The sequence below is a fragment of the Poecilia formosa genome, unplaced genomic scaffold (assembly GCF_000485575.1).
Source record: "Poecilia formosa unplaced genomic scaffold, Poecilia_formosa-5.1.2 Scaffold69, whole genome shotgun sequence".
Lineage (NCBI taxonomy): Eukaryota > Metazoa > Chordata > Actinopteri > Cyprinodontiformes > Poeciliidae > Poecilia > Poecilia formosa.
The window spans coordinates 2303151-2318370 of record NW_006800008.1 but is presented as its reverse complement, the minus strand read 5'-3'; the positions used below and the strand labels follow the sequence as shown (position 1 = coordinate 2318370).

Genomic DNA, 15220 nt, shown 5'->3' with positions numbered 1-15220 from the left:
TCCTCAAAAGTTCGGTTTTTACATTCAAAAGAGGCAGGAAAAGTTGCTGACGCAAAAAGAGTTGAAAGAAAAGGAGGCTTGTAGACCATTTTCTAGCTTCTAATTCCAAACCAACTGTTTTCATTTGGGAAATTCTTGGAAGCTATTGGTCTTTGTGTGTTATTAAGCAAAGGGAAGGAGCTAATTATGAATGATTCAAGTATCGTGTTGCCTTTCTGCTGGACGGGGTTAAAGCCAACAGTGAGGCCCAGAACATTATCGGTACCAGGTCACAGAGACCTTGCAGTGAAACCGCAGCACGGTCTGCAGGGCTGCGCTGCTGACAGATGCTCTTCTCGATTCATTTCTCCCTCTGCGTGCGACTGGAGAGTTTGTTTTTTTTCCTTCTTTCTGAAAGAAGACCAACATTTGATCTCAGGCGACAGTGCGTATCGCACCAGCTCACTCCAGGCCTGTCCCTCAAGAAGATGGATCATCTTCATCTGCTGGATTCATGAAGAAACAGCATCATCAAGACGTCAGCCGCAGTGATTTGGGAAGCATTTCTTTTCCCATAATTGGACTCCACGGTAAATCAAATCTCCCTGGGAAAGCCTGTGTTTGCAGAAGAGGAAAAGATCTCACACTTTATACTTTAGTGAATCTCGTTCTACAATCATTCTCTCCCCAAAACCCACAAATCCTCCACAGAAGTTGTGTTTTCAGGATGCGAATCCACAGAGCGCTAAACAAAAGCAGGTTGCTGCAGCAACTGGACAACCACAAGGAGGGATTCAGTTCAGTTCATGTGCCTTTCATGCGTCATCCAAGAAAAACCGTCTCCTGTTCTGATGTCAGGGCAGGCCCATCTTAAAGCTGGCTAAGTTATCGCTGCTGGGCTGCAGACAAGGTCATCAAGTTCACTTTATCCTCAAGACTGAAGGGAATTATCCATCTATCCATCCATCCATTTTCTTGCACCCTTACAAAGACAATGGGGGAAAAGACTGATCAAGTACGGCTTGTTTATAAGGATAAAATCTCCAAATGTCAGAATTTAGAACTGCAACACTTCATCTGGATGAACAAGACTTCTGCAGCAATCTCCTGCAAGCAGAAAAGATAGAGATGTTTGGTCAAATTGCAGAGTAACATGCTTGGAAAAAACCAAACATCCTGCATAAGCAATTTTTTGTTGAATGCAAATGCAATTGAAAAGACCAATGGTGCACCGGTGGCAATTTTCTGGCTGATAATCAATATACATAAAGCCTGACCCAATACAGATTGTTTTGTCTGAAAGATCACTAAGTGGCAACGGTCCAAACGTGATGTGGTGGGCGGGTCAGTCAAAATGGTGTATGGTGGTTGAATCATGGGATGTACATGAGTTTTAAATTGATTTAAATACCTGATACTCTGAAGGCCTGACTTGGTGGCAACAACTTCCATCAAGTGTTTGTGAAAACTAGAATTTAGTCGCACTTTTCCTACCTGAATTGGTTTAATTCAACAACAATGAAGGTTTTTTTTATACCCTGAACGGTCTGTTGAAGGTCATACCATAGAATCTCAATTGAATTTCTGTCCAGACTTTGATTTAGCCACTCCAAACCTTTCATTCTGGTGTACTGTATGACTGTTTGTGGGTAATGGCTTTCACTATGGTTCACTGGAGTCCCAAAGGCTTTGAAATGATAAATGTAAAAAATTCTGTTTTGAATTTTATTAGATCAGGGCATGATGAGTTACTTTTGAGATCTTTAACCCTATTTTTGTTGGTTCAATTTTAATTTCTTGATCTTAAAAGTTAATTAAATGGCAGGTGATCACATTTTCACATAGGCCTAGGTTGGTTTAAAAGGCGACAGCGTTTTGTGTTTGAATAATATCAAAATTTTACATTTAATCATGCCTTAAAAAGCCCAACCTCTTCCCTGGACTGTTTATGAATAATGCATCTTTAGTATATGCAGTTTAGCTGATCAAACTCCACACAAAAAGCAGCGTCAGCTAACTATTTTTCCCATTGATTCTCTTCATCTGATCAAGATCAAAATGAATCGTTTCATCCTGGGAAAGGTCTGCAAACAAACCAGCTTCAAAGAGCCGTAATCTCCATCTTCTCACATCACGCTCCTCATTATTTCTGCTAGCTCTCTTTGTGTTGAGTCAGGGATTAAAGTTATCTGAGGGGAAGATTAGAGGAAAGCCGGTTTTGAGGAACTCTGAGCACACTTTTATCCCATTTCACAGTTTGTTATTAGTGTGCACACCAAGGCGAAAGATCGAATTGCTTGTGAGGCATGAAAACTTTCTTTCAGAACAAAAAGGTAAGCATCCGAGGACGAGCTTACGGGAAAGACCAGAAGATGTTCAGAAAGAGGTGTTGTACTGATTGTCAGGCAACAGATGGCGTCCATGAGTCGTGAGATTCAAGAGAAAACATTGGACTCATTCAAACAAAGTAGCAGTGGCACGTTTTGCTTCAGCGGACGGCAGTGAACGGCCCAGTCCAAGAAACATACAAGGCTGGTGAGGAGATTTGAAGGAACGGTGCTTCTTGCTGCCTCTTCTCACTTCGATCTGTCATTTAGACGAACGGCTGCACAATACATCCCAGTGTGTTTCAGCACAATGAGCAGCTCTGTTAGCACTGATCCTGCAACATGTGTGGAAACAGGAGACTGCCTGTCAAAGAAATGAGAACATTCCCAGCTCCGCAGCTCCAACATGACATTTCAGGTTTAACACAGGGTTGGAGAGGGAATGACAGGCCTGACTCAGGTACTTAAAAATGTTGGAAAAGTTCGGTTTGAGCTTGCAAATAGAAATGAGTAGTTGCATGTACTGTAACCAAAGTTATTACATGTTGAGCTGGAATAGCAACAAATAAAAATCCATGCAAATCATGTGTGATGTCAACGACCAACTAATATCGGAAAAACAGATGTTTCCATTAAATAAGAAACGCAATTAAAATCATACGTTATTAAGTTTGTTCACATGATAAGTCACAAAAAGACGTAACGCGCCGTCATCCTACAACTTCCTGTCGTCTTCATTGTCTTTTCCGGCAGTAGTAACATCCGGTTGTTGATGCAACTCAAAGTGTTTCTATTGCAGTTCTGCAAAATATGCTAACTTGATACAGCCGAAAAAATAACATTCGAGTGCAAAAACTTTTTTTCCTAAATTGCCGTGTTTCCATTTAGCGAATTTCTTTTTGTAATTCTAATTTTATATGAAATTGGACCCCCAGAAGAAAGAATAATCATCAACTTAGTTTAAGGTAAAGTAATTTAAGGGTACATTACTTTACCTCGTCTTGCATCATCACCAACTGCTGCAGATCCAAAGGTTGGGCTTTTCCTTCTCAGTCTCACACAGTACCAAAACGATACAAGACTTCACCAGGACCGCCATTTTTAAACATCGACAAGACTCCTTAATATTACCACACTCAGACAAAATGGTGTCAATTCCTTGCATTTTCTTTTTTATATTAATAGAAATTGAAGTTGCTTCTACTTGTGCTTCAGAACAGAAATGATTAAAACTGTAAAATTTCACTTTGTGAAGAAAATGGGAGTCAATCATTGCTTCAAATGGCTGTAAACACAAAAACCATTTTAAATATATTACTGTTAAAGTCAACAGAAAATATGAGCAGAAGATTTTACCTACTCTGATCAGACTGAAGTTTCCAGTATTTTAAATAAAATATAAAAGTTCTCCATATATCTGTGGTAATCCAGAAAGACTAATAGAAAATAAAAAGGAAAGAATAGCAGACAACTTTTTGACAATTAGAGAATAAAACCTGAAAATGCACGTTTTCATACAATCTCATTAGTTTTTCCATACTTTTCCAGGCCTGGAGAATAGTAAAATAAGATTTTAGGCTTGTCTAGACTTGGCAGGAACTCTGTGAAATATAATGTTAGAAAAAAAAATCTAAATGTTAAGTACTTTTCCTTCAGAGTTCGCTGCTAAATGAGAAAGGACCACTTCCAAACACTGGAGTATAAACTATAAACTTTAGGATCCAAAAAATCTCCGTCATGCAGGCAGTTCCATGAACTTTCACACAAATTCATAAATGATTGTGAAAAGATATATTTTATTGAATGTACAACAACAACAACAACAACAACAAAAACATCCATTCAAAGAGTTGCTACATTTCAGTCATCCAAAAGCAGAGCTTCCTGTCGCCGCCAACCACACAGAGCGGCAGCATCCGGTGCCAACTGAGGCCCGATCCGACTGAAGACGATCCGATCATAATGGGCTGCAACGACGTAGGAGGTAAGCATCAGCGGCAATGAAATAAGAGCAGCTGCCTGTCTGGTTGATGGAAAACCTACCTGTGGGTGACCAAGATGATGGATGAAAACCTGACTGCTGATTTTTCCAGGACATCCAGTCGTGGCGAAGAGGTTTTCATTGGCGATGGACCATCTGAAGAGAAAAGACGTGTCTATAAAAAGTCTGAATATTGACCAAAAGAGGGTTGATATTTTCAATTTTGGATAATTTTGATGTTTTAAAGGATCCATGATTAGTTGTAACAATCGAATTTATTTGGAAAATATTTATTTTAGATGTAAAAACAATACAGTAATAGTACTGTAGGTTATTTAGTTTTTATAGATTTTAATAAAATATTGTCAAAGGAAAGTCGCCATGCTGTTCAAGCTGCAATGCATTCTGGGTAAATGGCATCAAATTGGTCCAACTGCCTGGCTCCGTCCAGCCAAAGCAGTGATGAGTAACATTATTAAGCCTTTTCAATTTGAACCGGAGTGTTGAAATCGATCGTAGCGTAGAAATGAGATGATGACAAGGAGTGTAACGGGAGTTTTGGCAGCTTTGTTTATTGTTGACCAAAGGGAGGAAGAGGACAAAGTTGGCCGTAGAAGCTGCTGCTGCCTTTAGCGTCATAAATGAAACAATGAATGACTCTTTCCTCTGGTTGGACTGTAAGTACTTCTATAGTTCTGTGTCCAGATCACTTGTGCTGTATAGGGTCTGGTGTCGTGGTAACAGCTGTTTGGGGTCTCGCCTTGGTCTGGTCGGATCGGTGGATTTAGTACCGGAGGCAGTAGTACCATTAGCATTTCAAAGAGCGTCCAGCTCTGCCTGTCTCAGCAGTGTTACACTGCATTTACTTTTATCTCGTTAAGGTAACAATCACCTGTTAGAGCCTTTGTTAGTTTTGCTCCTACAAATGACTCAAAGTCTTCTGGAGAGAAATGTTGAAAGCACAGATTAGGTCCTTCGGACGCTGTGTTCTGCTCTGACTCTCGCACTTCGCTCTTCTTTCTTTCATGTGGGGAAATTATCCAAATTCACCTTTTTTTTTTCTTAAACAGTGACACAGTGTGGCATTATCTAAAATTACTCCAGTCAAACGCAATATGATAAACAACTACTGGGTTAAAGTTAGCCTTCCTGTGTGCAAACTCCAGTACAGAATGCATCATCAACCCATCGGGTGAAGAAATGGCGACCTCCAGGGGTGAAAAATATAACAAAAGATGTACATTTTTGAAGTAATTATTAGTTTTGGCGTATCACAAACAGCAATTTTTTAGTTAATAGGAAAATGGCAACACATTTAGGCGAACATGTTCCACTAATCATGGATCTGTTTAAGAATCAAAATTTAAGAGATAAAGGAGAAAGTTCCTTACCTGAAAAGTCGTGCTTTGTCTTTATGAGCCGGTCTTTTCTCCTGAGGGTAACTGGATGAATAAAACATAAATTAGACGTTCTGTAGATGAACGAATGAAGCTTCTCCCCGTCCTTCCCTCACCTGGAGCGCGTGATGTCCCAGATTAGCCAATCATTGCCCACCACGGCGCCGACTTTGATGGTATTTGTGAGGCACCAGTCAGCGGACATGAGCGGCCCGCTGTGCCCGCAGTCCAGCGACAGAATGGCCTGCTGGGTAACCAGGTCGTAAAAGCGAATCGTCCCCTTCTTCTCCGCCACCATTAACTGATCAGCAAAGACGTGCCAGAAGAGGTCAGTTTCTCCAGAAACACCAGTTTGTGCAAACTGAACGCTGCGGCTCCCAGTTAGCATGTTACAAGTAAAAGTTAATGATAAGACACAAAAAACAAAAGGAGACGGTCTCTACTGCAGCAAAAAGAATGATTTTAGGAGATGTAAGTAGAGATAAACTAAACATATCCGCAAAACAACACATCTTTAGTATCACTTTCCACATATAAATGATGGAAAAAACATTGAGTTTTTATAAAATTACTTCTCTGCTGCTTGAATAGTGATCATGTCTTAATAAAGCAGTACTTAAAGCATAGTTTGTTGTCATTAGTACCAACAAAAGCAATTCAATTACAAGGTTTCCCCCAGAAAAGTTGCTAAGCGTTGTTGGGTTGTTAACGCAGTCACTCATTCAGCGGAGTGCCGTGCTTTTGAGTTAAAAATGTTAAAAGTTGACAGGAAATATGAAAATATCACTTGATAATCATGTGCTATTGGAAGATTAATGCTTGAATATTAACTGTAATGTCTTAAAAAACTAAAATAAATAAGCTGTGCTTAGCCTGTTGGGGGCCCAAGTAAAGCCTGGTGGGCCGCCAGGCTTATAATTCACTGAGGGAAACACTGAAAAAAAAATTAGCATCGTTTAATATGCACAGGTTAAGCTCAACAAGAATTTAAAGTAAAAAAAAGTCATGAAACTGCAGTTTTTTGAGACTCAGAGTTTGTTCATCACGTTAAACAGAAAGAAGAAATAAAAAACATCCAGGGAAAGCTAAAATTTTTCTGACAGAAAACCCTGCAACAGTCAAGCACGGTGGTGTAGGGATGATGATCTGGGCTTTTATTGGGAACAAATCAATGTTCTTATGTCCTGAAAAGCTAAACCTAAGAAATAAACATATAACTATTCATTCAAATATGGGTTATCTGTGCTATAGAAGTGATTTCAATGTGTTTCTCACGAAAATAAACTTAATTTATTCAGACAGAAGAAACAGCTTGTGTTTTAGTCGAAGGACAAAGGTTTATTTAGCTCCTCTGAGACTAAAATAGTATGTTAAAAATAGTTCAAAACAACTTCCTCCCACCTTGAATACATCCTGTGGGTGCCAGCAGACGCTCATACCCGGAGAGCGAAGTCTTAGGACGGCCGTTTCATTCCCGTCCAGGTCCCACAGCCTGCCGACACAACACCACCGGGGAAATTAACACAATTAAAATACTTCACTAAAAATACTAAAAATACTTGTTGTTTGACCTACTTTGATTTTAGAAATGATTGGGAGAAAAACAAGCCTGTGTGAGATTAATCTTCTGCAATTAGCGATGTGACAGACTAATTCTTGTTGACATGAGAACAGCTTTTGGTCTGAAACCTGCAAAAGAACAGCGCTTTCTCCTAATTAACGCCTAAATATAGCCTAAACCTAGGAACCAGACTCAGATGCTTATGTAATAATAACAGAAGGAATTCGCTTTCCAATGCTCCTCATTTACAAACATCCTCGACTCTGACTGATATAATCCCAAATAATCCTTTTTTCACAAACAGTACGCCCAATTATCCCCTTTTTAGAGCATTGAGATTGCACAACAGGGCTTTAATGGATCACATTCTAGGTTACGCTGCCCCTAATTCATCAAACCTCCGCTGTTTTCTTATGATGAACACACGCTTCCCACTTTTCCAGGGAAAAGGAGTTTTTATTTCCTTCCCTGACAGAGGGAAACGACAGCCGGAGCCGCGCTACGCTTCATCCGGATGGCAGCCGGTGTTTGGATGTGGGCGGCTCACTTACGTCAGGCGGAGGAAGGCGAGCGGGACCGAAATTCGGTGAAAATGAAACAGAAATCACATCCTGACCTCTGTTGTTCCCCGATTCTGGATTCATGTTTAGCCGCAGCCGAAGAGTTACAGGACGAGAAGAAAACACTGGAATGCTACTAAAGTCTAAGAAATGTCCTCAGAAGAGCATTTAGACACAAATTTCTCTATAAAAATATTTACACTCCTTGAACATTGTCCCGTTTTATCAAGATAGGGGATTTTATGCGACATATCTACATGAAAACGCACATAAAATTGATGACAAAATATTTTAAAAATAAAAACAAGGAACTCCACCCCGTATACAACTTCTCCATTGTGAAACATGGTGGTGGCAGCATTATGTTTCACAGAGTTGCTGCAAAGTTTTGCAACAAAGTGCAGCAAAAACAAAAATCTTTCCATATACATACAACTGCTAGAAATAAACTCCATCAGTCTTGCAGTTGTAATCGAAGCAAAAGGTGGTTACACAAAGTATTTCTAGGGGGCTAGGTGCAATTGCAAGCCACACCTTTCAGATTTTTATTTGTAAAATTAATGTTAGAACCACCCAGGGTTCATGCAGGTTTCACCAACTCAAATTTAACTTGAGACCACTATGAATAAAATCTAAGACCTATATCACGGCTTGTTAGCTACTTAGCTTGAGAGCTGCTTGTTTTACTTCTGAGAGCTACCTAGGTAGATAGAGCTACCTGGCTCTCTAGATAGCCAGCTAGAGAGCCATATGATGGCTGCTAAAGCCATTAGCAGCTTGACTCACAGCATGATATTTGGCTACCAGCTGCCAACAGCTTGTTTGTTTGCTTAACAAACAAACAAGCTTGAGTCACAGCCTAATGGCCAACTAATAACTAACAGCTTGTTTGTTTACTTGCTAACCAGTTTAACCATCTTAGTTTAGTCATGTCTGTCCATGACTCACAGCATATTTGGCTACCAGCTGCTAACAGCTTGTTTGTTTGCTTGCTCCACCTTGTTTGCACCAACAGCTTGTTTGTTTGCTTGCTTGCTAGCAAGCAAGCAAACTGCTTGCTTGCTAGCTAGCAGTTTGCTAGCTAGCAAGCAAGCATTAGCATCTTGTTATTAGTAGCCTTAATTACCTAGAGTCACAGAACGCAGTGAGTGAAGACGTCTGCACACGACGCATAATTTTGCTATATTAGTATATTTTGCTATATTTAGTATATTTGAAAAAAATACTAAATAAACTATATAGGATTGAATTGTTCTGCCACGACAAAATTTAAGACTTGGGATTAATATAATTGATATAAAGGCCTTAATTTTATATAATTTATCTCATTTATTTATCCTGACCACCAAACACTGTTCTTCCACATTTATTGATTACTTTGTATTTTTTATCACCTAAAATCCTAAGAAGATAGACTGAAGTTTGTGGTTCTGGCATTTTAAAAAGTGAATATGTTTGAGGCATTAATACTTTTATAGAGGAGGTTGCTTTGTTCCTGTGGCGTGAGTGAGGACATTCCCCGTGTCTCCTGCGAGAACAGAGTCCCGTCAAAACTCAGGGCTTCTTTTCGCTTGTGGAGAAGAAACCCACTAGACCGCATGAGGGAAACAACAACTACACCCTGTTCTTTCTGACCGGTTGCCAAGCGGAGCTCAATCGCACGCAATACCACCAACAGCCAAACTTTTGGTCAACCACGCTGCCCTGCGAACGGAGAGCAGCGGCTCTCCACAAAAACAGAACCTCTGCAGGAAGAGGTGAAAGACGTAAGGCGACGGCACTCTGCCTCCATGCACTGCAGAGTTGAAAAGGTCGCCTGAGGTCCTGTATTGTCTTATCAAAGTGTGAAGGAAAACAGCAGAGGCCTCACAGTTTGCTCTGTGCTTCCAGTAAGTGGGGAAACGAGAGCCGGTGCTCTTGAAGGGAGAAGGGTAAATAATTAAAAGTGGGTCTCTGGACGGAGCTAACAGGGTCAAACTGTGTAAATCAGGAGTCTGCTTCCTTCCAGTGAGCATGGTTTTTTTCTTCTTTTTTGCCATTTTCCTCCACAGAATAAATGTTTCCCAGAAGAATATGCTTAGATAAGTACGGCTAAAAAAACGTATCAGTCGATATTGATAATTATTGATTATTTTTTTCTGTTGTTTTAAAGATCTAAAATACTGCAAACATTTATTGTTTTATCCACAGTTTTCACTCCCCACTGTTGTTTTTTTTCTTTTCAGGTAGTTATGAGGTACAGCGGCGAAACCTTAAACCGCTGCTGCGCAAGTTACTAAACAGGCTGTTGCTAGGTAACCAAGGAACGAGTGAGTTGCTAGGTAACCAAAGAGTGAGTGAGTTGATTCCACTAACTTTGCTTAGCTGCTGTGATTGGTTGAGCGGCTAAAGTCCTTTTTCTGCCTACTTTCCCAGAATGCTGTGCGGTTCTGGATCGGATTTGATCACACGTCTATCCCGATATATATTGTTATTAATTTTTCTTCCAGCCCAAGTTGAAATATATTACTTGTACATAAGTTCATAAAATAATTCTGTCAGCATTGAGAAAGACTGATTACTGTTTAAATGATCAAACTGTTTGATCATTTTAATGATCAAACAGTGGAGAAAATAACTAACATGGAATTTATCATGACAACCATAAATCAAAATCATCATCATAATCAGAAATTTATCACGATAATGATCAACTTTTTTCACTTCTGTTATCAATACAGAGGGTTTATTAGTAAACAGTACTAAACTGACTTAAAATGTTTATTTTTTTTTAAACACAGATATAAATGTACTTAATTAAAGCTTTATTTGATAACTCTGCACCAGTACAGCACACTTTAAAACACCAGTAACTTCTCAAGGTTGGTCAAAAACGTAAAAAACAAAAACAATTTTAATTTGTTCAGTCAGTTAAATTAGGAGTAAAGTAAATAATAAAAAAAAACTGAAACAATACATTGACTATCTTGATGTGAAAATAAGCTGCAACATTATTTTAAATGGTTCAGGAAGTGCAATTATGAATTTAAATATAATGTAAAATAAATCATAATAAAGGACAAAGCATAGAATTAGACTGAAAAGATCTGCACCAATACGATGTATTATTTTTTCAATGCAGATATTAATATCAAATCAGTGCATGTTTTTGATAAACGATACAATAAATGCCCCTACGTGATTGTACTGAATATTTGATTGAAACTGTCTGTTTAATAGATACATTTAAAGTGAAAAGGCTCCAACCGCTTCATTCAGAAGGGATGAGATAATATGGCAGCTGTGACGTGTTTTCCCTAACAGAACACATGCAGACGCAGATAAGGCTCCAGGATCTGGATCAAGCCCAGCTCAGAGCTGCAGGTGTGTGTTATCTGAGTTCAGTCGCGAACTCCGTCAACTCCAGATCCTCCCAGGACCCTGCAGTGCGGCCTTCTGACCTCTAGGTGGCACGCCCCCCTCCCTCGCCCCTTTGACTCCACCCTGCTCCACCAGCAGCGCGGCTCAGACTCCATCCTGCCCGAGGAAGTGGAGTGCGGCTCCCCGCCTTGATGCAGCGGCGTCAGGTTGCATACTGACTACAGCAGAGTTCCCAACGCCGCAGGAGACGGCGATGACAAAACTAAGCAAACTTATAGTGGAGGCTGTCCTGCCAAAGCCAACAGACTGACAGAGAGGTCGTGAACTGACACATGCTGACATAAACCTCCCTTCCTCCCTTTCTGAGCGGCAGCTGCTCTGTGATCGGCGCTCGGTTTGTGTGGGCTGACTGGAAGGTCGCTCCTCCGCTGCTAACCTGATCTGTCCTAATATTTCCGCCCCGCTCTTCCTCCTGCGTCCCGTATTTTCTCATCATGACAGCGTTTAAATCTTTCAGCAGATGGAGCGCTCTCCTGTTTTCTCTGGACGCCCGGCGGAGGGAGGGGAAGCGGTTCAGGAGGAGGGATTTTAATCTGGTGTGATCCAGGGCAATTACCAAGTGTTTCCTCTGATTAACTGATAAAAATGCATTTTGCATCGAGTGTTTCAATGTTTTAAGGACCATTCAAATAATTAAGCTTTCATTTTTATCCAAATTTATTTTAATAAACTAATTAGGCCCACAAAGCAGGAATAGGAAAGTAAAAACAAAATCCACGTCAACTATTAGTCCAATTCAGTTCAGCTTTCTAACTAAAGTTAAAATTTTGTAGCTCAATAGTTTAGTATGGAGTTATTGCAGATCATTTAAGAGTGGCAAGGTATTAAATATGGAGCCTGGGAAAAAAATTATCATAAACACGGACGGATGGATGAGCATTAATACAATCCGGTAAATATAATCAAGGAAATTACTGAAGGTAGAAGAATTTCCACATGCACAACTCAAGAGATTGGGAACGAACAACGGTGTAACCTTAAGAAAACCACTAATCACTCCCTGCGTTTCTATTGCATAACCTGAACTTACGAAAATTAATTTGCTTAATGGAAAGAACAACAAACTGTTTTTGCACAAATTTTTGCAGTATTTCTCAATGGAAACACATTTTTTGAATCATATGAGTCACATGATCAACAGCCGGATGTTACTACTGGAGGAAACGACAAAGAAGATGACAGGAAGTGGTGGTAGGATGATGGTTTGTTTTTTTGTTTTTTCAGAGCAACTAGAGAAAACAACATAAAGGCTGAACTCTAAAGAGATGGAAGTTTGAGATTTACCTTGAGGGTAAGAAGCGAGGCAGGTGAAGTGATTTTCCCATGATGCCTAGTGCCTACTTTAGCAGCCTGTGGAGGCAATGCTAAAATGTAATAAACTGGGGTTACTACGGCAACAATGTGAGCCCAATAAACAATTACACCAAGCAGTAGGTGATGCTAAAGGCAGCCCAAAGAAATGTTAGTGTTACCATTTTGATTTTGGACTTTGTAATTGGTTTACAGTTGAAAACGTGAAAGAAGGTGTAAAACGATAGAGGTTCCGATAAAATGTTTACGGCCCAATTAGAGGTGGAAATCATTAGATTGATGGTTGAACTAGAAAAGGTTGGAAAGAAACGATGCTGCGAGCTGCAGCTTCCTGTTCAGGTTCTGTCCCTCCACTGACCCTGGCTACTGACACAGTTTTTCCCCTCTCCCAACCTTAATTGAAGAGGAAAATTTAGGAACTTCGTTACAAACTCTTCCCCCCTTAGAGGGGAAAAATCCTCTGTGCAGCTAATTGGCTTTCCATATTTAACAAATTAGCCAGAAATGCTACAAAGCAGCTCAGCGGAGCATGTTGTGCTTAGCATCGGGTTTCACCGTGGAAACCCAGTCAGGACTTTCTGCACCATTAACAAAGAACAGGACTGAAAATCAGAAGCTGGGAACACGCGGAGGAGCGGAAACCAAACGGCTCGGACCTGCAAGTGTGGTCATCGCTGACGGAAGCGATCTGTTTCCCCTCGGTGGGCTCGAACACCAAATGGTTAATGTAGCTGCCGTGGCCCTCCATCACCTGGGCGAAGCAGAGAGGAGACAGTCAGTAAAACTGAGCAGAGCTGGCCACATATCTGCTTTCCGTGTGTGTGTGGTTACATTTCCTGTTTAACTAAGTAGCAAATGTCTGCGCTAAGTAGAGAGAAAGCTCCCCGTCTGAAGACGAGAGCAGTTCCAGATGTTGGGATACCTTGACTTCGTTCTGATCCTGCAGATCAGAAGTCAGCAGGCGTAGTTTTCTGTCGGCCGCCGCCGTGCAGAACCTGCAGAGAGGAAGAGAAGACGTAACAATAAACAAAAAGAGGGAACAAAAAAACACCCTGGGTGACAGACGACATCTCCGAATCAGAGTCTGTGTGTGGCAGGAACTTGGAACGGGATCGTCGGCGGGGGAACGCTGCCAGGGATATTCGAAGATAAACACGGAGAAAAACAAGACGGCTCACGCCATCTACGCGTGTCTTTGTTGGAAACCCGGTGCCGAGCCGCGGAGAGGACTTTCCCCTCTAATCAGTCCTCGTACACACCAGCGCCTGCAATTACTCACACAATTATACTAACTCACTTATGACAGGAAAAACACACACGCATCACCAGTATAAACAGACAGCGCTTCACACATTTTCAGGCGCAGGCAGATGAATTTGGCATGATGTCATTATAAATATCCTTCAGACAGCTTTGCCTCTGCAGCAGGTTAGATGAAACGCGCGCAGGCGCTAGAACGTTACAGCCTGAACGTTTTGGCACGTCGGCTTTCCTTTAAAAGAACATTTGCACACTGGTGTGAGACAGAAAACACTTTAAAAGCCATCAACAACAGTGTTTTCCCCTAAATAATAATTAAAAATTCATCACTTTTTATCTGCTGATCATAAAAGTGCATTTCTGACATTTCAGGAAATACTTTAGTACCAAAGAAATGGGTTTCTACTCATTTTTCACAAGGAAACTAACTTAATTTATCATCTTTAAACTTTCATTTAAATACAAAAGCTCATCTTCCTTCAGAAGGAAAAAAAACCCCTTATAGTCTGAAAATCTGATGAAAAAGGTTACAAACAGACCTATTGTAGGTCAGGGAAGCCATTTTTAACTGAGGTTAAAAACGTCTTCAGGAAGTCCAACATTTTTCAAATCTAATAAACACTTGGTGCTCTAATGTTGCTTCAACATCTCCGCCATGCTTTAAAGGCCTTCTTCTTGCAACTGTAGAAACATGTATAGTGATTAATGAACAACTAAATCTAGCATATCTAAAACCAGTAGCTCTACGTCACAGATTGACCCTCAGACGATCCAATGATCTCTGCTTTGGCAGCTTGTTAGCACTTTGTAATCCTTAGAGATCTACCATCATCACTGATTAGCAGTACTACGACGTTCATGCTAGCGCTAACACCTTTGACAGGAGCTATCTTTTAGAGGAGCTTTAGACATCGTAGATTTGATCAGGAATAAGTCCAATAGACACGTCTTGTTTTAATTAGGCGTTTTTAAAGGACACGTATTGTTCAAAATTCACACTTTGCATGTTTTTGTATGTCCATTTGTGTTTCTGCTTCTTCTAAAAACATCCCAAGAGCGTAAAAAATTAGAAATAAAATAAACACCAAGCCGGTTTGTTAAAAGTTTATGTTTCTTGGTGTCTGGAAAATGAGCCATTTTAGAAACCTTCCGAATGTAACATCACAAATCAGCAGGCGTTTTCTCTGTTGCCTAGCAACCCCAGAAGCCAAGCTCGTTACCTAGCAACCCCAGTGAAGTTCCAGTATGTTTGGTCAGGTGATTTTACCGCTGTTTCGCTGAACAGAGTGATTGGTTGTCGACTTACCATCCAGAAACCACTTGCTACAGTCTTGTTTGTTGAGCAGGAGGCTCTTCTAATGCTTTTCAAAGATGTACGGGTGTATAATTGTGCATCTGTCTGCAGCCATTTTCACGTATGAGTG

The 15220-nt window shown here is 40.5% G+C and overlaps 1 protein-coding gene across 4 annotated transcripts in view; it reads right to left on the bottom strand.

Annotated features, from left to right (window-relative positions):
- Nucleotides 1-4082: 4082 nt before the first annotated feature.
- The window catches only part of nup37 (nucleoporin 37), an 18126-nt gene continuing 6988 nt past the window's right edge, over nt 4083-15220 (bottom strand). For all 4 annotated transcript variants that reach the window (XM_007555317.2, XM_007555316.2, XM_016673062.1 and 1 more), the window contains exons 4-10: nt 13459-13531; nt 13193-13287; nt 7086-7176; nt 5801-5985; nt 5679-5729; nt 4350-4443; nt 4083-4273 (exon numbers count right to left, since the gene is read on the bottom strand). In XM_007555317.2, coding sequence (XP_007555379.1) covers nt 4160-4273; nt 4350-4443; nt 5679-5729; nt 5801-5985; nt 7086-7176; nt 13193-13287; nt 13459-13531 — 703 coding nt within the window. In that variant the 3' untranslated portion in view covers nt 4083-4159. The remainder of the gene's footprint in view (nt 4274-4349; nt 4444-5678; nt 5730-5800; nt 5986-7085; nt 7177-13192; nt 13288-13458; nt 13532-15220) is intronic.